The sequence below is a fragment of the Chrysemys picta genome, chromosome 14 (genome assembly GCF_011386835.1).
Source record: "Chrysemys picta bellii isolate R12L10 chromosome 14, ASM1138683v2, whole genome shotgun sequence".
Lineage (NCBI taxonomy): Eukaryota > Metazoa > Chordata > Testudines > Emydidae > Chrysemys > Chrysemys picta.
Window position 1 is genome coordinate 40,912,158 of NC_088804.1, and position 27,925 is coordinate 40,940,082.

The window sequence follows — 27,925 nt, forward strand, 5'->3', positions numbered from 1 at the left end:
ACAACAACATAAGAAGCTGCCAATCACGCAACGCCCAAACAGACTCCGAACAAAGCTGAAAATTCAATCGCTCCATTCAAGACAAGCACCCCATCGCTCACGAGCCCCTAGGGCGAAATCTGGCCCATGGGAGAGTCAGGAATGGACAGGACAGGGCATTTTGTTTTACACTCACATTCAACCCCATGGAAAAAAATCAACCAACGCCCCCCTAGGCCAGGCTGAAAGCCGGGCTGGCTCCGCACAGGGCGGGCAGGGGTCGATGGGAGAAGAGGCTCCAACCCCAGGTTGGGGTGGGCTGGGAGGGGGAGGGAGGTGATGGGGGGGTCCCATGGGTGCCCCCAAGAAGGGGTGGGGGCCTGGGAGGAGGAGGAAGGTGATGGGGTCCCATGGGTGACCCCGAGAAGGGGTGGGGGGATGGGAGGGGGGAGGGAGGTGATGGGGTCCCATGGGTGCCCCCGAGAAGGGGTGGGGGGATGGGAGGGGGAGGGAGGTGATGGGGGGGTCCCATGGGTGCTCCCGAGAAGGGGTGGGGGGATGGCAGGGAGGTGATGGGGGGGGTCCCATGGGTGCCCCCGAGAAGGGGTGGGGGATGGGAGGGAGGTGATGGGGGGGTCCCATGGGTGCCCCCGAGAAGGGGTGGGGGGATGGCAGGGAGGTGATGGGGGGGTCCCATGGGTGCCCCCGAGAAGGGGTGGGGGATGGGAGGGGGAGGGAGTTGCTGGGGGTCCCATGGGTGCCCCCGAGAAGGGGTGGGGGGATGGGAGGAGGAGGGAGGTGATGGGGGGGTCCCATAGGTGCCCCCGAGAAGGGGTGGGGGGATGGCAGGGAGGTGATGGGGGGGTCCCATGGGTGCCCCCGAGAAGGGGTGGGGGGATGGGAGGGGGAGGGAGTTGATGGGGGGGTCCCATGGGTGCCCCCGAGAAGGGGTGGGGGGATGGGAGGAGGAGGGAGGTGATGGGGGGGGTCCCATAGGTGCCCCCGAGAAGGGGTGGGGGATGGCAGGGAGGTGATGGGGGTCCCATGGGTGCCCCTGAGAAGGGGTGGGGGGATGGGAGGGGGAGGGAGGTGATGGGGGGGGTCCCATAGGTGCCCCCGAGAAGGGGTGGGGGGATGGGAGGGGGAGGGAGGTGATGGGGGGGTCCCATGGTGCCCCCGAGAAGGAGGGGGGGATGGGAGGTCCCATGGGTGCCCCCCGAGAAGGGGTGGGGGGATGGAGGTGATGGGGGGGTCCCATGGGTGCCCCCGAGAAGGGGTGGGGGGGATGGGAGGAGGAGGGAGGTGATGGGGGGTCCCATGGGTGCCCCCGAGAAGGGGTGGGGGGATGGGAGGGAGGTGATGGGGGGTCCCATGGGTGCCCCCGAGAAGGGGTGGGGGGATGGGAGGGGGAGGGAGGTGATGGGGGGGTCCCATGGGTGCCCCCGAGAAGGGGTGGGAGGATGGGAGGGGGAGGGAGGTGATGGGGGGGGTCCCATGGGTGCCCCCGAGAAGGGGTGGGGGGATGGAGGTGATGGGGGGTCCCATGGGTGCCCCCGAGAAGGGGTGGGGGGATGGAGGTGATGGGGGGGTCCCATGGGTGCCCCCGAGAAGGGGTGGGGGGATGGGAGAGGGATGATGGGGGGGTCCCATGGGTGCCCCCGAGAAGGGGTGGAGGATGGGGGGGGAGGGAGGTGCTGGGGGTCCCATGGGTGCCCCCGAGAAGGGGGTGGGGGGATGGGAGGTGATGGGGGGGTCCCATGGGTGCCCCGAGAAGGGGTGGGGGCCAGGCGCTCAGGCGGGGGCCAGGCGGATCCGGGGGGGGGTTATGGGCTCCAGGGTGGTTTCTTCTCTACCCCCCGGCCCGCTCCCCAGCGCCCGGCCCCGCTCACGTGTGGCCGCAGCCCGCGATGCACACGGCCCGGTGATACACCTCCAGGCAGATGGGGCAGCTGAACTGCGCCTCCAGCGTGTCGGGGGCGGGGCCGGCGGGCGGCTGCTCCCGCGGGGTCCCGCCCGGGCCCGGGGCCTGAGGCCGCTGCTGGGCCGCGGAGACCAACAGGCTCCGGAACATCGCGGCCGCCATGAGGGAGGGGCGGGAGCGCGGAGGGCCCCGCGCATGCGCGCGTCATCGCGGCGCGCCTCATCCTCATCACCGCGCGCTCGGCGCGGGGCGGTGACGTAAAGGGGCGCGCCGGAAGCGGGGCCGGGGACCGGGCGTCACGTGGGGGAGGGGAGCGCTGCCGCCATGTGCCAGGCGCAGGAGGAGTACGGGGGCTGCGACCAGCCCCGCAGGCGGCCCCGCGTCAGGTGAGAGCCCGGCCCCCCGCGGGGGGAGGGACCGGGGTCCCCCGGGGCCTCGCTGGGCTGTGGGGGCCGGCGGGGGTGGCCCGGCTCAGCCGCTGTCCAGCGTTAGCCAGGGCCGGCCAAGGCCCATTAACCGCCCCCTCGCCTGGCCGCAGAGACAGCGGGGACGGGAGGCCGGCTGGAGCCTGGGCCAGGCCAACTCTGGCCTTGGTGCCCGCGGCCTGCCCGGCTCCCTTGAGCCGCAGAGCGGGATTTAGGGGGGACATTGCCGAGTCTATACTGGGGGCTAGGCCGGCGTAGCCACGGTGCTCAGTCATGTGGATTTCTCACCCCCCTGAGGGACATAGCTATGCCAGCCTACACCCTGAGTACAGACCAGGCCTGGGGTGTTGATCGGTGGGCGTGGGGGGCTTATAATGCCCAGCACAATGGGACACTGCTCCTCACTGGGGCCTTTGGGTGCTACAATACCTAGGTATATAGCCACAAAGGTGACCATTACCTTCTACTGTAACAATTTTACTCACGCCTTAGTGCTTTGGCCCTTCAGAGGAGAGAGAAATTGCAGGGTGCCCCTGGACCTCATCTGGCCAGATTATCACATGGCCACAATTGACATGGCACGACTGCAGCTGTGTATGTGCAAATACCAGCTTGAACACGTGCCTCCAGATTTGTGCTTTGAAAACGGGACCTGACATAATTGACATGTGGACTGAGATTTTGTATAGTTGGAGGTGGTAACTGGTCAGCTCCAGGGCTAATAGTATAACGTAGCCTTTTACTGCTAGGCCACTGGTTGCGCTACCACCTCCCGTGCGTACACAACCTCAGCATTTCAGTCTCTCTAGTTCCCACATCAACCCCAGATTCATTTATTAAAAAAATACAATTGCACTACGCCCATCCTTCACCTCCGTACTTACAAAGCACCTGGTATCTTCAAAGTGTTTAAACAAGCTGATTGTGGTTTGCATTGCTCTTTGCGTGAAGGCGGTCCCTAGAGTGGTAATCGGTTCGCTTTGATTGTCTTTCCCCAGCTGTGCGCAGAAGTGCATGAAGTGCAAGGAGGCCTCGCCTGTGTTAGTCATTCGTGTTGGAGATGCCTTTTGCAAGTAAGAGCGAAACAGCCATAGTGATTTACAAGAAAAAACCCTGTTCAGAAGGCCAGAACATTCCCATCTTAAGATCCTCATTTACTGATCTTTATAAATCTGTTTGAAATAGGGCTGTATATGAGGAGGGTTGCAAGAGAGATTCAAACCAACTAGATAATAAAGAGCACAACAGTTGTGTGCAGCAGACTGAACTCACTCAGGAGTGTGGGGAGTTGCCCTGTAAGGCCCTTGCTTTGGATTGGCATCATTTTGTTTCTGCACAGACCCAATCACTGCCATTGCATGCAAGAGATACTGTGATGCAGGGCCCTAGTTGTGGAGAAATGGGGTATGAGCGTAGGAAAAGGGGGAGGGGGTTCACCTTTTTTTAATTTTGGAAAACAGATCTAATCTGCCCCATATTGTTTTTATCTGAATCTCGGAAGTTGATTTGTTTGAGCTCTGCAGGCCAGGTTTTGGAATGCTTGGGTTTGCAGTTGCGTAGGCAGTTTGTACGGGTACTACTGTGACTGAGAGTACAACCCAAGCAACTGCGCGCACACAATGATCAGAACTCCAGTTCCAGTTAACAGTGGGCATGCACATACCTGCATGCCTACGGTCTTTGCAAACGTGGCGTTCTAGCGCCTTGCGCACATTTGTACCCTGACCGCTCTGAACTGAGGCTGGGGATCAAATTACCTCTCCATGTGTCTGGCTTAACTTGACCATTTATAAAGCAGCAAACCCTTTTAAGTTGATACCTGTCTTGTACAACGGAACTTTTTCCTCTTGGGCTTTTTATTTTGTTTGTGTTTTGGCTCAGAGGGCTAGAGAGGGATCCAGTCCAGCAAGCATGGTTTCTCAGACTAGCTTTAAAATGGATCTTCACTGACTTCTAGGTCCCCACACTGGAACTGTCTTGCTGTCAGACAGAAGCTAATTGATGAAATCTTAAGGGGAACTCATTGACTGACTTCCCTGTCGGGCAGGGTAGCAGGCAGTTCCCAGTGCCTCCCCGTTGGCCTGTGCTGGAATCAAAGCTTTATTAGCGCGAGATGCAGGTGCCCGAGGTGCTGCCTCCCAAGACTGGGATCTCGCGTAAGGTTGGGAGTGTCGTTTCTAATGACTTACGTGCGTGTTTGTTTCCAAGGGCCTGTTTTAGGGAGTATTTTGTTCACAAGTTCCGTGCGATGCTTGGGAAGAATCGTGCCATTTACCCAGGAGAAAAGGTAGAGTCGCTTCTTGTGTAAGGGCGGGACGGCTGTGGGAAGGCGAGGGGGAAGCAGAGATGGATGGTTAAGTCTCTCTCCTATCTCCCTCACAGGTTCTTCTTGCATTATCAGGTGGACCTGCCTCCAGCTCAATGCTTCGACAAGTCCAAGAGGTATCCGCTCTGCAGTGCTGCGGGGAAACTTGTTAGGAACAGTGAGAGCAGTTAGCCGGAGGAAGGAACAGCCAACTGCACCGTAGCAGGGGTATTAGAGATGGTTAAGAGGAGGCTGATGAACTAGCAGAGAGGAAAGCATTGCTTTGTGGGGTGAGGGCCTGGATCTCCCAGGAGGGCTGTCTGCTTCTATCTGCCCCCATGTCTAAACCGTAAAAGTGCAATCAGTGAATGTACTGATTAGAAAATCTCCCAACTCCTGTCCAGTGCACCTGCAGCTCTATTCCCAAAAGGTGGGGAGCATCTAAGCTATGCCCACAGTTACTGTGACAATGCGTCCAAATGTCCGTGTCCAGGTCAATGTCTGAGCGTAATCAGGTGTCAATTAGAATCGCGTGGTCTAGGCTGGGGCCTTCAGCCCATGAGATCTAGGTGTGTTGTTAACTAGAAACATTCGCCATCTCTGCCGGGGTCGTGGGAATGCCTATCTAACAGCCAGGATTAGAGGAGTCTGACCTGCCCTCTCTGCTAGATCCAGGGGATGCTGCTAAGACACGCAAACATGAATTACATTTCCCAGCACAAGCGGCTCATTCCCATTTCTCTTCTCAGGGGCTGAGTCGGGAGACAGCCAAGAAACTGCGCTTTATGCCGGGCATCATCTACGTTGACGGTAACCCAGCAACCTGCCCTGCTCCCAACCCATTCTGTGCACGCGGTCTTGGGCCAGCCTACAGCCAGAACCCTCTGGAATCTGCTGATGCTGTCCAGCATTAAGAAAGCTGGTTTCGGATAGTGCCCCCTCTCACTGTTAAGGCCTGTCTAGTTTCTCCGCTCTCCTGTTACTGGCAGCGTCCCTTCAGGCCTGGAGAGGCAGGCTCCCCAAGCGAGCAGTGAGATGGCCGGTGCACAGAGTAAACACATTGGAAATGGGGGGTGAAGCTAGTCTGGTTCAGTGACTGGCACCCACGGGAGGCACACTTCAGACACACAGGTGGATGGTGTCCCCTTCCCAGGAAGGGTCTGGCCACTCAAAGGCTCCCACACTCCTCCAGCCAGAGCTCCCGGCATGGGCTCGGGAGTAAGGCTCTCAGCCTGATCCACCACTCACAGTATCCCCTCGTCCGACAGCAGCTCCTTCCAGCAGCTTCCGTCCTGGTTCTCTGGTCCCCCTGGGCGGGAAGCAGGGGGAGATTCCTTCCCGTGGGAGGCTGGGGAACTCGGAGCCTCTCACTGCCCCCTCTAATTTCCTTGCCCTCATGAGCAGGCAGGAAGAGGGGAAGTTTCCTCTGTCGTTGCCCTGACAGACTATTAACCCTTCCCCTGCCCAGCTGAGGGTGGGGTATGTGTACCCCCACTGCAGATAGGCTAAGGCTTATCTGCAGCTGCTCTCTTTAAATCCGAAGAGACAACACGCTGGGCAGCTACACCAGCCCCCACTATGGGGGGTGATGGACCAGGGGGTTAGTGCACCAGGGGGTTGTGCTTCCATCTCCAGAGACTGCAGAGCAATCCCAGTCTGGACGCTACCCGAGCACGAGTTAGCAGGTCTCTGACCAGACTCCAGCGGCTGCATGGGCTGGACGTGCCCTGCTGAGCCCAGCACTTCCTTCCTCGACCAGATGGGCGCTCTCCGCCTGGCAGCACCAGCAGGCTGCGTAGGAGTAGAGAGACTAAATGGGATGGGGGGAGCTGCTCTGCTTGTTTGAGGCTGGAGGGGGGATCCTCTTACCTCTCCCGACGTCCCTGGGGGGGGTTGAAAGGGAGGGGGGCTTGGCTGGAGGATCAGTGCATTTCTGCTGGGTTCTGCGGCTGACTCAGTGGCGTAGCCTGTTGTTTGACTACGCTCGCGCTTCAGTCTTAAAAACATTCGAGACCGGCCAGCTGAACTTAGCCCAATGCATCGTCTAAAGAGAAACCGGCACAACACGAGGAGACGAACGCACCCTCTCGCGGCGCGTTCGCCGTGCACGGACGGGGTGCTTCAAAGATCTGCGTTTCAGCTAGCGGCATTTATAGGATGGTTTTACAAATTACAAAGCTCTTCATATGTCACTGAAGTCCAAGCCCTCCGTTTGTACTGGTTCCTTCACGTGTTGGCCTGTTTGTTCCTTATCTTGGTTTGGATACGAGCACTCCAGGGATGTGAAGGTGCCTCCCCACTGGGCTGGGGCAGAACATTCATGTATTTTGCCTTTGACAAGTTTCTAATGCCAAAGCTGACTTCAGCTTTGCAGAGCGTTATGGGATACTTGATGGATGAATAGAATTGTGGGAAGAGCGTAATTCATTCAGTTAACGTAACTTCAACACTTAGATATCTGAACCCGAGCCCGAATACCTACTCGGATGCTGTGTATACACCTAACGTGTATTAGCGAATACTGTCTATGGAGATGAGGAAGTGACGTATGCATCTAAAGTTCTGCAGCATGGCTCTGGCCTGCCCATGGAGAATCCAGGCCTCACCTGGAGAAGGTCTGGTCTGGCTGCCTGTAGGAAGAGAGAGCATTGCTGGGAACTGCTCCCCAGGCTTCACTCCTGTCTGAAAGAGAAGGGTGGCTGCAGTTTGCTTCATTGCATGCAGCCTTCAAGGCCTGTAGGCCCGTATCCCCCCTGCCCATGCACTGGAGAGTCCCATCTCCCTGCTTCGTGCCTTGTTAGTTGGTGAGGAGGGTAGATGTGGCTGCATGCCTTCTGGGTTGGCTGGAGCGTCCTAGGCCACCCCCTCCTCGCCGATAGAGAAACCTCTCCTGCAAGGCAGCTAACTCTCCTCATCTGGCATCTCTTGTTTGCTACTCAGAGGGAGCCGTGTGTGGGCAAAGCCTGGCTGAGAGAGAGAAGACGCTGCTCCAGCTGGAGACCGTCCTGCAAGCTTCAGGGTTTCCATATCACCTGGCCCACCTAGAAGAGGTAGGGTGGGGTCACGGCCCTGCGGCACGCTGGGGCACACACTGGGTGAGAGATCACATGCCCCAGACCCCCCCTTCGCTGCGATTCCAGGTGCTGGGACAAGAGCCTCTGGCTGAGATGTCCGAGGCCCCTGCTCAGCATGGCCACCCGGTGCCAGAGGACTGAGGGGCACAGATTTGTCCAATAGGAACCGACGAGGCTGGGATGGAGGAGGCCCTGGGCCAGGTGCCCTTAGCCATGATAGGGCCTGAATGAGACAGTGAGGTGGTAACATTTGCAGATGATACAAAATCAAGATAGTTAAGACCCAGGCAGACTGCGAAGAGCTACAAAAGGATCTCACAAAACTGGGTGACTGGGCAACAAAATGGCAGATGAAATTTAATGTTTCTAAATGCAAAGTAATGCACATTGGAAAACATAACCCCAACTATACATATAAAATGATGGGGTCTAAATTAGCTGTTACCACTCAAGAAAGATCTTGGGGATAGTTCTCTGAAAACATCCACTCAATGTGCAGTGGCAGTCACAAAAGCGAACAGAATGCTGGTAATAATTAAAAAAGGGATAGATATTAGGACAGAAAATACCATGTTGCCTCTATATAAATCCATGGTATGCTCACATCTGGAATGCTGTGTGCAGATGTGGTCGACCCATCTCAAAAAAGATATATTGAAATTGGAAAAGGTTCAGAAAAGGGCAACAAAAATGATCAGGGGTAGGGAACGGCTTCCGTATGAGGAGAGATTAATACGACGGACTTTTCAGCTTGGAAAAGAGACGTCTAAGCGGAAGATATGATAGAGGTCTATAAAATCATGACTGGTGTAGAGAAAGTAGATAAGTGTTGTTTGCTACTTCTCATAACACAAGAACTACTGGTCACCAAATGAAATTAATAGGCAGCAGGTTTAAAACAAAAGGAATTATTTCTTCACACAATGCACAGTCAACCTGTGGAACTCCTTGCTAGAGGATGTTGTGAAGGCCAAGACCATAACAGGGTTCAAGAACTAGATAAGTTCATGGAGGATTGGTCCATCAGTGGCTATTAGCCAGGATGGGCAGGAATGGTGTCCGTAGCCTCTGTTTGCCAGAAGCTGGGAATGGGCGACAGGGGATGGATCACTTGATGATTACCTGTTCTGTTCATTCCCTCTGGGGCACCTGGCATTGGCCACTGTCGGAAGACAGGATACTGGGCTAGATGGACCTTTGGTCTGACCCAGTAGGGCCGTTCTTATGTATTAGAGAGGCAGCCAGGTGTGAGTGGGGAGCCGGGATTCCTGACCTCTAATCCTGTCTCTGGCACAAGCTCCCTGGGGCTCCTCCGTTGTCTGGGTTTTGCCAGCTCCCGAGGCACCTATCTCACTGCCATGCAGGCGCTCGCTGTGGCTAACAGGATCCATCCTCTGCTTGCTCCGTGCAGGTGTTTGATTTGCCCAGCTCCATCCTGCAGCGTGTGCCCCACCATCCCGCAGGCCCCAAGGACAGCTACAAGGAGGCGGTGGAGGGCTTTATCCGCCAGCAGAGGCAGGAGGAGGGCGGAGGTCCCTCTGTGCCTGAGAGGCAGATCCAGGAGAAGCTTGCCGAGGTCAGCGTGCGAGATGCGCCCGGAATGGAGGGGCTGGCCGCCCCAGAAGCCAGGCTCTTGGCTGCAGTCCGGACCGAGCAGCTGATCCGGCTCTTTGGGTCCGTGAAGACATTGACGGCTAAAGAAGAGCTGCTGCAGACCCTGCGGTGAGCCCCGCCCAGAGTGCTGACCGCGAGTTGAGCCCTTGTGCCAAGGGCTGCAAGCTTTGCCCTCTCTGACCTGCCGCCTGGGGGCTGCCCAGGAGGGGAGGGGCTAAGGAGATTTTTCCTCCGCCTTTCCTGCCCTCTGATCCATCCCAGCATGCACTGCTTCCCAGCCATGATGCTGCAGCTCCCATCCACAGGAGCGTCTGTCTGTCCATCGCTCTCGCGCCAGGCCCCCCAGCGAGCTCTGGGGATCTCCGGAGGAGCTGCCTAGGCCACTTGCCCGCGCACACTGGGTTTCGCAAGGCACCCAGCTGCCTTTGAAATTCAGTGGGGTTTGGGGGCCGATCTCCCTTCGGGGCCTTGGGAAAGCCCAGCCCTGCTCGTCTCCTCCCCGCAGTGCCCGTGAGATCTCATCTCCCTCCTCTGAAGCCCCCAAATGGCCCCTCTGCCTCGCCCTGGGCACAGCAGTGGGTGGGAGGCTTGCTGTGGGAGCTGGTGTCCGTGAGGAGCTGGCCGGGGCTGATGGGCTCAGCGTATCTGTCTGGCTCCGGACTGCAGCCTTCCCTCACTTCTGGCTTCTCCCCCTTCAGGAATCACCTGATCCTGCACACGGCCAGGGCCCACGGGTACTCCAAGGTCATGATGGGAGACAGCTGCACCCGCCTGGCTGTCAAACTGCTGACCAACCTCTCTCTGGGGCGGGGGGCCTCCCTCGCCATGGACACGGTAAGTGCGGGCGGGAGGGCGCCTGGAAGCAGGCGTCTGAGATGGGCTGGAGTCAGCGGTTACCCGGACTCCACTGTTAGCCCCTTTCCCTAGCTGGAGGCCTTGGTCCCAGTGCTGCCAGGCTGCTGTGCTGGGGGAGATGGAGACGCACTGCACTGTGGCCTCTCCGCTCTGCCTGGGCCTTGGCGGCACTAGTGCGCTGTGGTTTATCGGGACCTCGGGGAGAAGCTGGCACTGCCGCAACTTCTCCATTGTCTTCGTAACTGAGCATGCCCAGGGCCCACAGCTTAGTGTTGGGTGAATGTATAATCCTCACGTGGGCCTGGAACAAAGGGCTGCTACGTCCCTGATCTTCTCCAGCCGCCTTAATGCCTCTAACAGGCTCCCCGCAAGTACATGGGCATCGGAGCAGAGCCGCGTGCGAGCTGCTGTACGGCAGCACGGGGATTCTGATCCGATCAGTTCCCGCTCCGTGCTCTCCAGGAAGGGGAGGTTTTCCTGCCCGTGAAATTGACATTTCTCAGCTGCAGCAGCAAATGCAGGAGCTGGGACAGATGTCACTGCACTGACTGCTCAAGCCGGGGCTTTCGGTCAGGGGAGCCGCGCCACGTGCTTCTGCTTCCCTTCACAAGCTGGAGCGGCCCCGGCTCCTGCCAGGTCGTGTTAACCCTTAGACTGCGGCTCCCAGGCACTTGGGGACTGGCTTAACAAAGACAGATACTTGGGACTGTACGTCTTCTCCCACTCCTCCCCATGGGGCAGGCACTGGAACCGACGGGAAGTGACTCGGCCAAGGCCAGAGAACCCAAGAGTTCTTGGCTCCCCTTTCTGTGCTTAGAGCAGACCAACTGCTGAGTTAGTTTCTGACAGGAGGCCAAGGAAGAAAAAGATAAAGCTACGATAAAAACAAAAATCTGATTCTCCCACCCTGAAATCTAAAGGAGGGGGTGGAGTTAGGGACCCAGGGAACGGTCTGATCTCTATTCCCTACGCCCGCAGGCACTGTGCATCCTGAGGGAATTGCTCTTTAATCCCTTCCCATAAGCGGAGAGCAAGGGGCGTGGGCTGGCCAGGGCTGCACGCATGTGTGCAGTGGAGGGGTCGTTAGTGAAACGTAGGGGCAGCCAAGGTAGCTCCCATAAAAAGCAGCCCCACTGGGAGGCCAGCAAGAGAAAACGGGGCCTGACTTTTTCCCCACAAGGGACCAATAATGTTACAGCCACTGACGCTGCTTGTCCGGCGCTCAGGGGACAGCGTTCCCCATAGCACAGAGCAGGCGAGGTGCACTGGGGGTCTCTGCCTCCCACCGACGCCCATGCTGGAGGCCAGCTGCCGGCCTTGACAGACCGTAGATCTGATCCAGCATGGCGATCCCTATCTCCCCAGCCCCTGCTTGCCCTTCAAGAGGGATCCCCGGTGCTGCTTTGCACACAGGCCGCAGACAGCAGCAGGTCCGGGGTTAGCCCTGGCTCTTGCCTCACCCCTGCTCTGAACTCCAGGTGTGCGTGACGCAACGGGGAGCCGCCCGCAGCCATCAGTCTGTGCAGCGTGGCTGGGAAGCCAGGGGCCAGAAAGGGCTCAGGGAGAGAGGCTGGCTGGGGGGCGTCGCTCCGACCGATCCGCACAGGGGGCCGTTGGAGGAACATGGACACGCGAGCGGAGATGTCGTTGCAGCTGGCTGTGGGCAGAGCCCCTCAGCAGCGACCTGCGCCGCCCTCTGTGGAGCCCCGCAGGAGGCCTCTGAATGCCGACTCCGTGAGAGAGCCTCTTCCCCTGGCTGTCCCTTTACTGGAGGCTGGCTAGGTTACCAGGGAGCCAGACAAACCCTTTTCCAGCCAGGATCTGCCTCAAGGACTAGGCCGCACGTCCAGCCTGAGAACTGCCCACACTCCCTTGCCCGGTGGTTAGAGCAAGAGGCTGGGAAGCGGGACTCCTGGGTTCTAGTCCCTGCTCTGGCACTGACTCCCTGTGTGGCCTCAGGCATGTCCCTTCCCCTCGGTGCCTCGGGTGCCCCTGTGAGATGGGGGTAGCAGGTGGGTAGAGGGGTTTGTAGAGAACCCTCCCGTGGGCACGGCCTGCCCCAGAATCAGTCCTACGACTGCCCTCCGAGAGCAGCCTAGCTCGGAGCGCGCTGCAGTCTCGCTCCAAGGGGAAGCTAGTCTGGAGGGCCGGGGGCGCGCTCCTGTCTGGCAGTTCACCCCAGAGCTTGGCACTGCCACCGGTGTGCTCCTGGCGGCCACGAACGAGCAGCTAAGAGCCCAGGCTGGGTGTGAAGGGCGGTATGGGGCCGGTGTTCACCCAGCCATGCTCAGACCTGAGCTCTCTGGTCAGACATGCAGGACGACAGCGGCCCCAGAGGGCTGGGGGCCGTCCCGGCTCTGCTCCGGTGCTGGCGGTGGGCCGGTCCCTCACCCGGTCTCTCTCCACGCAGGGCTTCTCGGACGATCGCCATGGCGACGTGGTGGTGGTGCGGCCCATGAGGGAGTACTCTGCCAAGGAAATCGCCTTCTACAACCACCTGTTTGGCGTTCCCACGGTCTTCACTCCTGCCTTGGACACCAAGGTGGGGGGCGTGTGGGTTTGGGCCAGCCGGCAGGGGAGAGCCTGCCGGGCACTGGGCTCTTCCGGCAGGTCAAGGGCATGCACCCCCTCTCGGCCACCGCCCCCCTCTCGCTCATCCCAGCCCAACCCACAGGACCTGCAGCTGTTCCCAGCAGTCAATGTGCCCTCTAGGGAGCCCTGCAGTGCAGGAACTCCAGTGCCCCTGGCACCAAGGGGCACTTTCCCAAGTGCCGGCCTGCAGTGATCCCTGACAGGGATGGGCAGTGAGGCCAGGGCCCCAGCCGAGGCAGTGATGGCTGGGGCCTGGCTGATGTGACTGGGGGAAGGCTCTGGCAGATTAGGCTAACTCCCCCTCCCCTGGGCACTGCAGAGCCGGGCATGGTGCCGATTCCATCACTTCAGGGCCTCTGAACATCTGTGGAGAGGACCCAGCTGCTCTGCTGTCATCACAGGGGAGTCCTAGGGCGGGCATGGGGGTTGGAATCAGCTAGGTTACGAGACTCCACATGGATTTCTCCCCCCCAGGCCCTGGAGAAGGCCAGCATACACCGGGTGATCGAGCGCTTCCTCTACGGGCTGCAGGCAGAGTTCCCCTCGACCGTCAGCACCGTGTACCGGTAAGGGCTGGCCCCTGTGCCCCCCCTCCCCCCCCCCCGACAGCTCTGCAGACCGGGGCTCCGCTCAGCTGGGAAACGTGGGGGTGGCTTCACTCTGGAGGCCATTCGCCCGCCTCGTCAGCCCAGACCTTGGTGGGAACAACTGGAAACTTCTGCTTAGGGGAGGGTCAGAACTCTGCTGCGCCCCTGAATCCTGGCGCACAGCATCTCCTGCTGCGTGGGGAGCCCAGGACTGAAATGGCTTGGGCGGGGCTACAGGGCACTGATTGAACTGTGCGTTGGGAGCCTGGGACTGGAGGCAGGCTTGAGGGGCCCCGGCAGAGCAGGGTGGGGGGAGCCCAGGGCTGGAGTAGTGGGGGACATGGGGGTGGGGCACAGGCTGTGGGGCAGTTCAGAGTTTGAGACCTAACATTGCTATTGAAGAATTGCCCCTGTGGTGCCCAGGCCTTGGGGAAGGGGGAAGCCCCGTCTGCCCGCACTAGCTGTGGTGGCAGCTGCACTCACAATGGCACTGGCTGCCCCGTCGCCTGGCACTAACCTCTGTGCGTCCCCCTCTGGGCTGTAGGACGGGCGAGAAGCTGAGCGCGACCCCTGGAGACGCCGGCCCTGCCGCTGAGCCCGAACGCTGCCTTCTGTGCTTGTGCACCCTGGACACCAACGTGGGTATGTGCGAACGCTGCCCCCGGCCAGCGCAGGCTCCGTTCACTTGGCCCCTTTCCCTGAGCGGGGCAGCCTCCCCCATCCACAAAATCCCATCTGGCTGATCTAGGGCAGGGTGCCACCAACTGCCCTCCCGGGTCAGAGCCCATCCGGGTCCGGCCCCTCACCACCCCCAGGAGCAAAGCAGGGGAACCTTGCCATGGGTGCGGGGCCGGGGGGCCTAGTGATGCAGGCCAGGGCGAGGGCTTAACTAGCCCCTTTTCCCAGCTGAACTATGGGCCTGGATCTTCCCAGGGCCCCTTGTGCAGGGGAACCTGCCTCTGGCTGGGCCGGGCCTGGCCTGGCAGGGGGTGTCTGAAGGCCAGGGCTGTGGGGTTTGCCATCCTGGCTTGGGTCACTGGCCGGCCCTGTCTGCTCCGCCAGGAGGAGGCAGATGCCCGGCCTTCTGGATGGGGAGCGGAAGCCCGAGGGGCTCTGACAATCATCTCTCTTTGGTGCAGAGGACGGCTCTGCTTTGCAAGCCATCCTGGTCTCGGAGCGGCTCTCCCAGCAGAAGCTGCCAGCTGCGGCGCCCGCCGGGAGAGGGTGCTGCCTGGGGGCAGAGGAGCAGAGAGGATGCTGCATGAACACGACAGCTCCAGGGTAAGGCCAACCCTAGCCCAGGATCCATCGCGGGGTAAGCGCGCTGCTTGGAGTGGCACTGGCCTTGTGGCCCCGCGTGCGCTTCCCATCTGGGCCTATACTCCCCTAGCAGCCGTGGCACCATCATCCTCGAGCTGCCCCCTGCTAGCTCCTCCCCTGCGAGCAGAACCGGCCCCTAGCCCTCTCCTCACTTCTGTCTTCTCCCCTCAGGGCCGACGCCCGGGCCGACTTCCTGCCCCTGCTCTGCTACGGCTGCAGACTGACCATCAAGGACACGGTGAGCCCCTCTGCCCCTCAGGGGCTCTGCTGTGGTCCCAGCCCTGCTTTAGGCACCCGGCAGACCTGGCTGTCAAGGGGGGTGGGTCTCCGTTGTTGGCAGGACTGTGATCCCGGTGGAGTCTCCTTCGGATCCCAGTTTTGCCCATCAGCCCCCTGGCCCCATCCAGGGCTGCGGCACGGTGCTGGGGGCGGGCGGGGAGAGACACGCACTGCTGCACGGACCCCAGCAGCACAGGAACAGGGGATGCTGGGGGCAGCCCGTTACCGCCGCTCTGTTCTGTTACAGACCTGCCTGGAGAGCCTCCCGCTCTACGTCCGCTCGGAGGCAGAGCGCAGGAAACGCAGGTACGGGGAGGGCGGGTGGGCCGGCGCCATCAGTCACCGCGCTCCCGCTCTGCATCCTAGCTTGAGCCCTGGGAGAAGCCACTGCCGTGCAGGCCGAGTTAGAAGCAAATCCGAGGCAGAATCTCCTCCTTTACCATAACATCCAGAACGTGACCTGAGCCGGTCGGACCGGGCCTGTGCCGGGAGCTCAACCCGGCGTGGCAGGGGGCTGAGATGGTGGTTGTCTTCCAGGGCCGCGATGAAGCTGGAAATCCAGGAGTTCTTGCTGGAAGATGAAGCTGTGACTCCGGGTGAGAGCTGACAGGTGGACCATGCTCCCAACGAGCTCGACGCTTCCCTGGCTGTCAGGGGCCCCCGGAGCAGCGCGCCTGCCAGAGAGCAAATGGGGCCTGGGCCCAGCCCCGTCCAGGCTGGGCTTGAGATCACAGGGGCCCTGCTGCAGGGCAGTGGGCCTGCCTTTGTTTCCAAGGTGCTGGGCCCAGCTCTTGTTCACTGCCTGCCCCTGCAGCGGCGGGGAGGAGAGGAGACACCTCCCAACCCCCCTTCTTTTAATGACTGTTTCTAAGAGGAATACGATATTTTGCATCCCCTGACGCACAGCTGGATTGGGGCCCTGGGCTGACTCCCCGATCTCGAGTGGGTGAGGCCAGGCTGAGTCAAGCCCTCGGACTGCGCCAGCCCCCCGTGGAGCGCCCAGCCGGGGCAAGAAGATGGAGTCAGTCAGTCACACTAACAGGCCGTGGCTTGGCTTTTATTAGAGATCTGTATAAATAAACCATTTGAATTTAAAAAAATCTACAGTCCAGCTGGAGCGAGCCCAGCCCTCCCCCCCTCGGAGTGCCTGGGGGGGCGAACCAGTCCTGGGACGAGCAGAGCTCCCTGCACTGGGCCTTGGCTGCAGTAGCATGTCCCACGCCCTCTGCAGGCAGGGCAAGAGGAGCGGCAAGCCCAGCACCGCCGGGGGGGCTGTCAGGCTAGTGGGACCCTCTGCTTGCACCCATGGGTGCTGGCCAGCGCTGTGCTGGGGGGAGGGGAAGGTATTGCTCTGGAGTGTTAGTGCAGCCAGATTCAGGAGCAGGCCAAGGGGGCAACTGGGCCAGGCTTTGCCTGCAGTGGAGTTGGGAGCGACTGCGGCCGGCTGGCTTGGATTCTCCCGCTGCAGGAGGGGGAGCCCATCTCCCTCACAGGCAGGCACAGCCGCTGAATGGGCTCCAGCGTGCACCCCCCTTCGCCCAGGGGTGCTAACAGCCAGGAAGCAGTAGGGCTGGAAGGCACTGAGGTGGGGCTGGGGCAGGAGCGTGTCCCCACCCCGCTGATGCGGAGGGAGCGTGACTCCTCGGGAGGGGGGTCTTCACCCAGCTGCCTTTACAGGACTCACAACTTCCTTTTAAAAAGCACAAGTCCAGCCTGCCCAAGATGCCCCCTCCGCACACGGGTGGCGCTGGGCACAGCTCAGACCCCCTGCCGGCCAGGGGAAGGGGCTGGCGGGTCGCCTGGAGCACTTGGCCCGGCCCCCCAAGACGGGGCGCTCTGGCTGGGCTGGGTTAAGGCCTCGGTTGTGACAGTCCAGGGGTTGGAGGGGGCCCGCAGCAGCTCCCTGCTACTCCTTCTCCCGCGTCCACTTGATCATGGTCTCGGGCGAGCGGTAGAGGAAGATGAGCTTGGCGTAGAGCTCCTCCTCCAGCTCCAGCTCGCCCGTCTCGCGCACCAGGAAGATGTCCTGGCACAACTTGAGGATGCGGTCCACACACGGCAGCTCCTCGAACATGATGGAGTGCGAGATCTCGCTGAAGAAGCCCCGCACAAACTTGCCGATCACCAGCACGATGGACACGTAGAGACCCATGATCCTGCAATGGGGCAAGGGCAGCGGGGTCAGCCCTTCTCCCTGCCCCCCAGCACCGCGTTGGGGGCAGAGCCCTTCCCTGCAGCCGCTGGGCCCTGTGCTGAGAGCAGGCTCAGGCCCTGCTGCCTACGGCCTGGTTCCAAGCGATGGGGCCGCCTGGGCCTCCCGTTGGGAAGCCGGCAAGTGACAGGAGGTCGCCCCGAGCCCACTCGTGTGCTCCTTGGGGTGAGGAATGGGGGGCGCCAGGAGCAGAGGCCCCGAGCTCTGCTGCCAGCATGGCTGTTGGGATGGGCTCAGGGTTTGGACCACGGTAGGGGAACACAGGCCAGGGCGTCCCCCCAGAAAGGCCTCCAGGCCGCAGGGAGTAATGCCCCACTGAGCCCAGGGGCTTCCCAGGGCAGTATGCCCCCCTCATACTGCAAACGGGCACACCCTGCCCATCTCCCTCCCCCCCGTACAACAGCTGGCATCCTTCCACTCCCTCATACCAACGAGCAGCTGGACCACCCTGTCTGATATCCCTCCCCTCCCCACACTGCAGAGCCCTGGGCTGCCCCAGGCTGGTGCCCTTCCTCCAGCATGGCCAATGGGGGCTGGTTTTGGGAGGGGCCCTGGCACTCACCCGTAGCCGGCCAGGAAGCCCAGGCTGGGCGGGCTGACCTTGTCGTTGAAGATCACCATGGGCAGGATGTTGCAGGTCTGCTGGCACTCGCTCAGCTGCACCACCCACCACTCCAGGTAGCTGTCGTTGGCGCCCACGCGCTCCCGGTGCAGCTGCACCTTCACGCCCAGGTAGCTTTCCTCCTCCTCTGTGAGAGAGGGGGGGTCAGGGCTGGGAGCTCGCCCCCCGCTCCAGCCAGGCAGGACGCCTCCCCCAGTACCCACCCGGCTGGCTTCCCGGGCACTTCGCCCAGCCACCCCCCAAAGCAGCTCCTGCTGGGCCATGCCCCCGGCAACCCCATCCCACAGTTCCTCTGCCTGGCAGCACAGCAGCTGGAGAGGCAAAGGGGGCCGTTTTCCCCTCGGCTGCCCCCGTCCAAGGAACCGAGGCCCCAACGCTGCCAGCAGCACAGAAACTGGGGACACCCATCAAACCCCAGGGCAAGTTCCTCCCCACGGCTCAGACCCCGGCCCGCTCACCTGGCAGCAGCTGCTTGACGGGGTTGGCCTCTGGGCCGTTGGGTGCGCGGATGTACGTGGGGAAGAGATGGGGGACGTTCCTGCAATGCAAAGGGGGGTGAGGGGAGCCGTGCCGAATGTTCCTGCTCCTCCTGGGACAGCCAGGCTCTGGGGGGAGCTGGGCACAGGGCGACGGCTGGTGGGCTGTTAGACGGCTCGCACTGCGCCATTTCCCACTCCCTGCACGGCGCAGGCTGCTTCCCTCCCAGCTGCGCTGTGGGGATGGGGCTCGGCGCAGCGCTCGGGGACGGGCCCCCAGGCCTCGCTGGACCCAGCCAGAACCTGCCTTTCATGGTATTCACCCCGAGTCACCCGTGACTCCACCCCACCCTAGTCACTCCACTCGCAGCCCTGTAGCTGACTGACCTGCCCCCCATTATCCCCATCCTTCTGCTGGCCCTGTCGGGCCCAGGGCCAACCCCCCACTCCTGTTGTGCTCTCCCCAGAGCCCTGCAGGGAGAAGCTATTCCTCCCCCGAGCCCGGTGAGGTGGGGCCCCAATGGCCCCGGCACTCCATTGCACCAACACCGCTGCTGGGTGGCCGTGTGACACCCTGGGAGCCTGGCACCCCTGCCACCAGGCAGCCGATGCTTCGTCGCAGGGCGGGAGGGGTATAATTGGAGGCTTCCAGCCCCTCCTCTGCTCCCCCCGGTCTGTCCCTGGGGTGGCGCGGTGCCCGCACTCACACGGCGGTGTTCCTGGTTCCCTGCAGCAGGTTGGCGAGCTCGGTGCGGATGGGGGTGCCCGGCTGCAAGTCGGTGGTGTGCTTGTCGAAGGTGTGCTCCACGGTGCCACCCTTGCCCAGGTCCCTGCCAGGAGAGAGAGGGGAGGCAAGGTGAGCTTGGAGCAGGGCGCTGGCCCTGGGGGTGGCAGGGCCCCCCGCCCCGTCCTGGCCGGTACCTCTGGAAGGTCCAGGTGAGCCGCAGCGTGATGTCCGACAAGCCTTTCAGCAGCTCCCCCCGCATCTGCTCGCGGCTGGGGGGGCTGATGCTCCAGAGCGAGCCCGAGCTGCCCTCGATCTGCGCCCTCACGATGTCCTCGTAGCCGTATAGCGTGATGAACTGCATGGCCACCTGCCAGCACGGGAGACGTCAGGGCGGGAGTGTGGGGCAGGGACCCCGCCCCAGAGAGCCCCGCCCCAGCCACGGCCCCCGCCCATCACTGACACCGGGGGCGGGGAGAGACCGTCAGGGCTGGAGTGCGGGGCAGGGACCCCGCCCCAGAGAGCCCTGCCCCAGCCACGGCCCCCGCCCATCACTGACCCCGGGGGTGGGGAGAGACCGTCAGGGCGGGAGGGCGGGGCAGGGACCCCGCCCCAGAGAGCCCCGCCCTAGCCACGGCCCCCACCCATCACTGACCCCGGGGGTGGGGAGAGACCGTCAGGGCGGGAGGGCAGGGCAGCCCCCCCCCCAGGCGAACAGGCCCCTGGGCGCAGAGGAACAGGCCCCTGGGCTGGCGCAGTCATTAGGGACAGGCAGGCGTGGGTGTGACTCCGGCTGGGTGCAGAGGGGGCAGGCTCTGGTCGGGCAGTAGGAGCAGAGCATGGGAAGCCAGCACTGGCAGCAGCCCCGCTTGGTCCAGCCCACGCCCATGGGTACCTCCCGGCATTGCCCCTCCGTGGGAGAGGATGGGTGAGCGTGAGCACCACCAGCCCTTCCACAGCCCCCCACGCTCATCCCCCCCTTCCAACCTCCCCGCAGCACACCTCCTGGGAGCCAGGATCTGCCCCTCCTCCTGCACCCCTCACCCCCACACTGTGGCTCCGCCCGACCCTTCCCCCCACACCTGGGGGGGGGGGGCCCTTACCGGCTGCCTTTCAAACTTCTTGGTGAGCTCCTCGTAGTCCTGGGGTGTGAAGGGCTGGATGGACTGCTGCTGGGCGCTCATGGTGAAGAGCGGCTGCGAGGCAGCGGGGAAGGGGAGCCAGGGTGAGGCGGGGAAAGTCCCAGCACTGGCCCCCCGCAGGGCAGCCAGGCAGCAGCACCAGCCTCCCCCTGCTGCACTGCACCCGTTGGGAACCCCCGGGACAAGGCTGAGCGGGAGGTCGGGGCAACAGGAGCTGCAGCCCCATCCGGCCGAGGGTCTCAAAGCATCCTGCGGACCCTGCGTGCCCAGGGGGAGGGAGGCAGGCACAGCCAGGGAACCCAAGAGCCCGGGCCCTTACTCGGATTCTAGACCAGCCTGCCTGCCCCCTCTGTGGCAAGGGGAGCACAGGGCGGCCAAGCCACGCGCAGGCCAGGCATCCCCAGCCAGCGGCCCTCACTCCCTATCCCCCCAAGGGGGAGTCTGAGCCCAAACCCAGAAAGGTTCCCACCCCCCCCTCCCTCTCACCACCCAGTATCTGGGCCATTGGGCAGCCAGGGCTGAACAGGGCCCCGGCACCGCCCTGGTGGTGATCAGAGCCATGGGGGTCCGGGACGCCCAGGGCCTGGCCTGGCCATTACCTCGTAGCCCCCCAGCTGGAGGGTGACGGTGACGTCAATGGGGTGGTTGACCACGCCCACCACGGAGCGCACCAGCGACATGAAGAGCAGCGGGAACCAGATGATGCAGATGAGGAAGAGGATGATAAGGCCGCCCATGCCGTACTTGACAATCTTCTTCTTCTTCTGGCCCTTGGGCTGGGGGTATTTCTGTGGGGAGAGGGCGGGCTCAGCTCGGGGCAGTGGGGCTTCCCAGCCTGGGAAGGGACAGACCCTCTCTGGCGCCCCGGCTGTGCTAACAGCTCATTTCAAGGCCTTTCCCACCCTCCGGGAGGCAGAGGAGGAATATGGGGGAGGGACGAGGATCACGCTCAGTTAAAACCTGAGTGACTGCGGAGTGCATGGTCTCCCCACACACCCCTGTGGATACCCCTCAATCCCAGCTCCCAGCCCCCCTGTTATTCTACCCTGGGCTCCTTGCAACGCAGCTCAGCTGATGCCCAAGCCCCAACCCATAGCCTCCTGCTCTGCCAGTCGACTCCGCCAAGCAGGGCCTGCCCGCTGAATCAGATGTAGTCACATTCTGTGGCTGAAGAAATGCCAGGGACTGAGCTGAGATCCTCAAACTCCTTTCACTTGTCCTGGAACTCAGAAAGAGCCTGCTACACCACCCAGCCCCCCGCCCTACCCAGCTTACCCACCTGCCCTGCCCCCTCATGTTCTCCACCCCACCCTGTCCCTATTACCCTTTCAGCTTCAAGTCCCCAGGCCTGGGCATAAGAACGGCCAGACTGGGTCAGACCAAAGGTCCATCTAGCCCAGTATCCTGTCTTCCGACAGTGGCCAGTGCCAGATGTTTCAGAGGGAATGAACAGAACAGGGCAATTATCAAGAGATCCCCTGTCGTCCACTCCCAGCTTCTGGCAAATAGATACCCCAGGACACCCAGAGTGTGGGATCTCTGACCGTCTTGGCTAATAGCCATTGATGGACCTATCCTACATAAGCTTATCTAGTTCTTTTCTTTTTTTATGCCCTGTTATAATCTTGGCATTCACAACATCCCCTGGCAAGGAGTTCCACAGGTTGACTGTGCATTGGGTGAAGAAATACTTCCTTTTGTTTGTTTTAAACCTGCTGCCTATTAATTTCGTTGGGTGACCCCTGGTACTTGTGTTATGTAAAGGGGTAAATAACACTTCCTGATTTACTGTCTCCGCACCAGTCATGAATGTATAGACCTGTCATCCCCCCTTAGTCGTCTCTTTTCCAAGCTGAACAGCCCCAGTCTTTTTAATCTCTCCTCACATGGAAGCTTCTCCAGACCCCTCATCATTTTCGTTGCCCTTCTCTGTACCTTTTCCAGTCCTGACATAGCTGGTTTGAGGGCCGCTGCACACTGAGTGGATGTGTTCAGAGAACTAGCCACAACGACGCCAAGATCTCTTTCTGGAGCGGTAACAGCTCATTTATGTACCGTTAGGATTATTTTTCCAGTGTGCATGGCTTGGTCCGTAACATGTGGTGACACGGTCCCAGTCAATACAGGGAGAGTTGAAAACCCTCAGGATCACTGGGTTTTCTGTTTTCGTAGCCTCTCAAATCTCCCTGCGCACGTCACCATCCCCATCGCCATCCTGGCCAGGTGGTCGGCAGTACCTTCCCGTGGCTCTGCTCTGAGCATGCCGGCCTGGAATTCCTCACCTCAGAGATCCTCAGGGACGCTTTGATTCATTTAAGATTTTTACCATATTGACTCTGTTTTCCCACACAGCGCCCCTCCCCCACTAGGGCGATCTACTCTGTCATTCAGCTATTATTACGCCCCATTGATTATCACCGTTCCACCAGGTGTCCGGCCTTCCTATTCGATCAATAGCCTCATTTCACGCCAGCCGTTCTAGATCACCCTGCTTGGTATTTAGCCTGTCCGGATTCGTAGAGAAGCACTTGTACGTTGTGTCACTAGTCAGCTGCTTGCCTTCCTGTCTTAGATTTCAATGAGACTCTTGGACGTTTGACTGTTCCTCACTAGCTCCTCCCTGGTCGTTACCCGCTTCCTTCCTGTCCTATTTCCCAGGATACAGAGTTCCCCCTTCAATGATTTCACCCCTACGGGATGTGTCTGCCTGAACCGTGTGCTCCTCCACACCTGTCGGCTTAGTTTAGAAAACCCTCTCCGGCCTTTGTAGTTAGACAGGCCAGCAGTCTGGCTCCACTTGGGTTTAGGAGGAGCCCATCCTTCCTGCCTAGGTTCCTCCTTTCCCAAAAGGCGGGTGGTGCCAGTTCTCCGTTTCCAGCACGGCATGGCGCAGGGTGGTGAGAAGGCAGCAGGGACGGGGAGCCCTACCTTCTCAGTCTCCCGGCTGCACTTGATGATGAAGATGTTGGCGTAGATGTCCTCCACGCACATCCAGTTGGAGAGGGACAGGGTGGTGTCGGTCCAGACCCAGTCCATCACGGCCCGCAGCTCCACCAGGAAGGGCACCAGGCGAAACCTGCCGTGGGCGAGGAGAAAGTGAGCGGTCATTGGCTGCACCCTGGGGGGAACCAGCTGCCCTCTGTCCACCCTGGGTGCCCCTCCCCAGGATCTCCTGCTCACTGGCAGCCCTGGGGTCCTGGCCACATGCCAAGCTGGGCCATCCCATTCTACCTCCCCCAGGGTCCTGGGAAGCACCCCTTGGATACAGGATCCTTCTTCACTCCTATCCCTGGCGTTGGTGCTGTACAGTCTCTGCACACGCTCCTGGGGAACGAGGCTCAGAGGCAGGAGGGCTGGGGTGCAGCCCACCCCCGCTGAGATCAAAGGGCAGGTCCCCGTTACCCTTGGAAGAGGAAGAGGTTGAGGTGGTTGTATTTCTTGGTCAGGAAGTTGCCCAGGATGCGAGTCGGGTAGCCGCAGCGGATCTGATAGGCCGACAGAGCGAAATAGATGCACTTCACGAAGTACCACAGCTGGGCTACTGTGTTCAGGCTGAACATCCTGCATGGGCAGAGCCGGAGGGAGAGACGTCAGTGAGACGAGGAGGCCGGCAGGTGTCAGGGCAATTTGTGTATCACGACAGTTCTCAGCTCCCGCGTGGCCGGGCCAGACCCCGCGCAGCCTGCGCATTAAGGGGCTGTGTAATGAACCATTCGCACTGAGCACGTACGTCCTGTCTGCAGACGCTGACCCATCTAGCTGCACCCCCCCAGGGAATGACCTGCCCAAAGAAACCAATGGCAAGATGGGAATAGAACCCAGGCTTCCTGACTCCCTAGAACCTGGACTTTGACCACAGGGCCACGCTCCCCTCTGGAGCTGCGAGGGTCTGGGCTGGGATACTCTGGGAGCAGAGCGCTGTGCAGTGCCCTCGTCTTCCGGACCGAACGATGGCTGCCCCACCTCCCCGAGGCCGCACTACCTTTCGGTGACCGCTGGCAGGATGAAGAACATCCAGAGGTGGATGCCGAAGACCAGGATGACCTGGAAGATGAGCTTGCCCAGCACGGTCTTGCGGAGGTAGAGGGCTCGGTCGATGACCATGGTGGAGAACTGGATGAGCAGCATGACCAGGAAGGCCTCTGGCACCTGGTCGTCCGACAGCGAGGAGGTGATGTCGGCAGCGGCCGAGTGTTTCTGGGGGAAGCCAGGGAGATGGGCCATTACAGGGCACAACACCTAGCCGTGGGCCCGGCTGGGGAGCCCGGGCTCCAGCCCCGTAGGGAGGCTGGAGCAGGTTAGCGAGGCGGGTGTCTGGCCTGGAGCAGTGGGCGCTGCAGGTCCCCGGGGGCGTGGCCAGCCCAGCCCTGGGGCCCGGCTTACCCCAAAGGCCCAGAAGCCGAAGATGATGATGATGAAGTCGACCACGTCTGCCAGGAACATGAGGGCGTAGACGTCAGTAGCAGCCTGATACTTGGTGTGCAGGATGGCGCAGAAGAAGCCCCTCAGTGGCTGGTACATGTTCTGTGCCCTGAAAGTAGGCGAGGAATCATTGATTCTATATTCATAGAGGAACTCAGACTGGTTGGACTGCTCAGCCAGGGCACCCCCCGGGTTCCCCCCCAGGCAGCTGAGGGGCAGGGCCCCACCCCCCGGGTCCCTCCCAGGCAGCTGAGGGGCAGGGCCCCACCCCCCGGGTCCCTCCCAGGCAGCTGAGGGGCAGGGCCCCACCCCCCGGGTCCCCCCCAGGCAGCTGAGGGGCAGGGCCCCACCCCCCGGGTCCCCCCCAGGCAGCTGAGGGGCAGGGCCCCACCCCCCGGGTCCCCCCCAGGCAGCTGAGGGGCAGGGCCCCACCCCCCGGGTCCCCCCCAGGCAGCTGAGGGGCAGGGCCCCACCCCCTGGGTCCCGCCAGGCTGCCAGGGGCCCGCCAGCAACCATCAAGCAAATCAAATGTTTGGTTCATAGAAGTGGGCATCTCTTCCCCTCCCGCACTTGACAAATCGAGGGGATGGGGGGTGGCAGGGACAGTGGGGGGGGTCAGGGTGTGCGGTGGTGGCGGGCTCAGAGGCTGTCCCTCCAGGCTGAGGGTTGGGGTCACTTACACAGCTAGAAGGAAGAGCTTGACTCTGAGCCCAGCAGCCTTCAGCTTCTCCCGGGCTGGGCTCTGCTTCTTCTCTTCCTTCTCCTTCTCCTCCTCCTCCTCCTCTGCCGTTCAGAAATCAAGGGTTAGCCCCCAGCATGCCCGGCCCTGCTGGGCTGGGGGCAGCGAGCATGTGGGAGTCTGCCTCTTGGATGGGTGGGGCGGGAGAGCGCCCTGCTCTGCACGGCCCCAGAGTGGCCTAGATGGGCACCCCCCAGCCCGCTCTGGCAGCGGGTCCCCACAGTGCCAGGGTTTCTAAGGGAGATCCCAGCAGAATGGCCCAGCGACCCTGCCAGGGTCCTTAGTGCCCCCCAGTAGGGAATGTGCTCGCACCCCCAGGCCCTCCCCGCCCATGTACCTGCCACTGTTGCTGCTGCTTTCCACTTCTTGGTCCACCTCCTCTTCTCCTTCTTCTTCTTCCGGAAGCGCAGATGGCTCCCATTCTCCCCCTCCCCGGCCCCCTTCTCCTGCAGCTCCAGTCCTGCTGCCACCACCTCTGTCTCTGCCCCATTCGCTGCTGGGGGCTCCGCACCGTCCCCCCTGTCCAGCACGGGTGGCGGCTCCACTGCCGGCTCTGCTGCCTCGCGCTTCTCTTCCTCCGCCCGCTCGGCCTCGCGCTTCTCCTCCTCCGCCCGCTCGGCCTCGCGCTTCTCCTCCTCCGCCCGCTCGGCCTCACGCTTCTCCTCCTCCGCCCGCTCGGCCTCGCGCTTCTCCTCCTCCGCCCGCTCGGCCTCGCGCTTCCACTTGGCGAAGGCATCCTCCTTGTGATCCCACAGGCCGTAACACTGCAGGGAAGGGGGCAGCCAGGGTCAGTGCCAGCCGGCTGGGGATGAGGGGCTGGGGGTCGGGCTCAGGGCACTGTGGTGCCAGGCCTGAAGCTTGGCATGGCATGTCCGGCTGTGCTATCCCTCACTAGGCCCTTCCCAGGATTCGGAAGCTGAGCCCCCTCGAGTGAAACAAGACCCCCCGCGACCCCTGTGTGTTGTCAGAGGCCGGGCACCAGGATGTACACCTTCCCCAGCTAGCACTGTGCCCCCACATGCCCCCATCACACTGCAGAGCCTGACCCTCCCACTTCCTTCCCAAATCTCTTAAGGTACCACCGCTGGCACCTATTGAAACCTGGGGGGGGGGGTGACACCCCCTTCCGAGCGACTGTCTCCAGCGCCCTGACCTCAGGCAGACGTGCTGGACTGGTTACACTGGCCTCACTGCTCAAAGATGGCCAGAACCACGAGCGACTGATTTCTCTGCCGGGGAGCCACTCAGAGGCTATCTGTGCCCCCACCTGGACCTACACCCCCAGGGGTGTACCCCTAGCTTTGGGAAAGGCTGCCACCCCAAATTCCAGCACCCCACCTCTGCTACCATGCTTCCTGGAGCTTGATGGACCCAGCGCTAGGGCCATGTCCCTGCCTGGGGCAGTGAGTCTCAAGGCCTGGCTCCCAAGAGCTCAGGCAGGTGGCCCCACGGCAGCTCAGCCACAAGCCGTACGCACCGGCCGCCACGTCCCCCAGCTCTTACCAGCAGGAGAGAGCGGTGGAAGAACAGAGCCATGAGCTGCACAAGGTCAAACTTGAGGTAGCGGTCGGTCTTCTCCAGGCCCAGGATGCGCGGCGGGAAGAAGGGCTTGGCATCGTTCCGCACCAGTGAGGAGTAGCTGTTCCAGGGGAAGAACCCGAACTGGAAGAGGTATTTCACCACCACCATCACCTGCGGAGGGGAGAGGGGATCAGTCCCCACGCGCAGCCCCAGAGCTCAGCCTCACCCCACCACGCAGCCAGGCAGGACCCAGGGCTCCGCCCAGCCAGGGCCGGCTCCAGGGTTTTGGCCGCCCCAAGCAGCCAAAAAAAAAAAAAAAAAAGCCGCGATCGCGATCTGCGGCGGCAATTCGGCGGGAGGTCCTTCGCTCCGAGCGGGAGTGGGGACCGTCCGCCGAATAGCTGGACATGCCGCCCCTCTCCGGAGCGGCCGCCCCAAGCGCCTGCTTGCCAGGCTGGTGCCTGGAGCCGGCCCTGGCCCCAGCCCGCCGGGGGGCAGAGTGAAGGCTGGCTTCCACATGGCAGCCCAGGAGCCAGCCTGCAGCGGGCACCCACCTCGGTGAAGACGATGGCTGTCATCCAGAAGCGTTTGCTGGGCCGCGGGATGGAGAGCATGGCCCACAGGAAGACCAGGATGGGCAGGAAGAGGGAGATGACGGAAGCCGACACCATGTTGTTGAGGATGATGATGAAGTAGCAGAGCAGCTCGGAATGGGCAGCCACGAAGTGGTACAGGGCCAGCAGCAGCTTGAGGAAGCGGTTCTGGGCCCGGTAGAACTGCTCCGACTCCTCCAGCTCCTGGAAGTACTTCTGCCTGGGAAGCACAGAGCCAGACGTGGGCTGATCCTCCTGCCTGCGGGATCCGGGGATACGCCTGGTGCGCCCCAGTGTCGCCCTCTAGTGGCCGAGCCCAGCGACTGGCTCTGCTACCAGCTAAGGGGAACCCTCTCCAATGGCAGAGGCCTGTGTTTGGGGTGCTGTGCCCCCCTAGAGCAAGTGCCATTTACACGGGAGCTGGGACTTCTTCGTGTACAGGCCTGCTCTGCCTGCCGAGAGAAAAGACAGGCTGGGAGCCTAGCAACGCCTTCCCCAGGGATGCCCCCAGTCCCCAGCGCCT

At 61.7% G+C, this 27,925-nt stretch overlaps 3 protein-coding genes across 10 annotated transcripts in view; 1 reads left to right on the top strand and 2 right to left on the bottom strand.

Annotated features, from left to right (window-relative positions):
* Positions 1-2,108, bottom strand: part of RNF166 (ring finger protein 166) — a 35,764-nt gene extending 33,656 nt beyond the window's left edge. For 3 of the 5 annotated variants that reach the window (XR_508824.4, XR_002888856.3, XM_005292231.4), the window contains exon 1: positions 1,869-2,107. Coding sequence is in view for 2 of the 5 variants with exons in the window: in XM_005292231.4 (XP_005292288.1) it covers positions 1,869-2,062 (194 nt within the window). In the remaining 3 variants the exon portion in view is untranslated. Of the gene's footprint in view, positions 1-1,868 lie in introns of all 5 variants that reach the window. The other 2 variants (XR_006174905.2, XM_065567337.1) reach the window with 1 other exon arrangement.
* A 34-nt stretch (positions 2,109-2,142) lies between these two features.
* CTU2 (cytosolic thiouridylase subunit 2) lies at positions 2,143-16,051 on the top strand. 4 transcript variants are annotated; one of them, XM_005292226.4, is made up of 15 exons: positions 2,143-2,286; positions 3,324-3,398; positions 4,534-4,612; positions 4,708-4,767; positions 5,380-5,440; positions 7,571-7,680; positions 9,116-9,426; positions 10,017-10,152; positions 12,584-12,715; positions 13,240-13,331; positions 13,897-13,994; positions 14,492-14,633; positions 14,844-14,910; positions 15,199-15,257; positions 15,489-16,051. In XM_005292226.4, exons 1-15 carry the CDS (start codon positions 2,225-2,227, stop codon positions 15,556-15,558), a joined length of 1,554 nt encoding a protein of 517 aa, XP_005292283.3. In that variant the 5' UTR covers positions 2,143-2,224; the 3' UTR covers positions 15,559-16,051. The 4 variants fall into 4 exon arrangements, 3 of the variants coding, with proteins under 3 accessions (XP_005292283.3, XP_042708018.2, XP_065423407.1); XR_010592626.1 differs by lacking the exon at positions 14,492-14,633; XM_042852084.2 differs by lacking the exon at positions 15,199-15,257.
* Positions 15,982-27,925, bottom strand: part of PIEZO1 (piezo type mechanosensitive ion channel component 1 (Er blood group)) — a 107,195-nt gene continuing 95,251 nt past the window's right edge. The window contains 15 exon segments of the mRNA XM_065567334.1: positions 15,982-17,107; positions 17,726-17,912; positions 18,244-18,323; positions 18,969-19,091; positions 19,183-19,355; positions 20,089-20,181; positions 20,727-20,915; positions 23,056-23,203; positions 23,530-23,688; positions 24,110-24,324; positions 24,511-24,658; positions 25,230-25,332; positions 25,626-26,052; positions 26,792-26,980; positions 27,364-27,622. Of these exon segments, the coding sequence (XP_065423406.1) occupies positions 16,858-17,107; positions 17,726-17,912; positions 18,244-18,323; positions 18,969-19,091; positions 19,183-19,355; positions 20,089-20,181; positions 20,727-20,915; positions 23,056-23,203; positions 23,530-23,688; positions 24,110-24,324; positions 24,511-24,658; positions 25,230-25,332; positions 25,626-26,052; positions 26,792-26,980; positions 27,364-27,622 (2,743 nt within the window). The 3' untranslated portion in view covers positions 15,982-16,857.

Bases quoted from the DNA above. Each gene is read 5' to 3' on its own strand.
- CTU2 (XM_005292226.4), top strand. From the start codon at position 2,225: ATGTGCCAGGCGCAGGAGGAGTACGGGGGCTGCGACCAGCCCCGCAGG. The intron at 3,399-4,533 runs GTAAGAGCGAAA...TTTGTTTCCAAG, and splicing joins GTTGGAGATGCCTTTTGCAA to GGCCTGTTTTAGGGAGTATT. The intron at 14,911-15,198 runs GTGAGCCCCTCT...GTTCTGTTACAG, and splicing joins GACTGACCATCAAGGACACG to ACCTGCCTGGAGAGCCTCCC.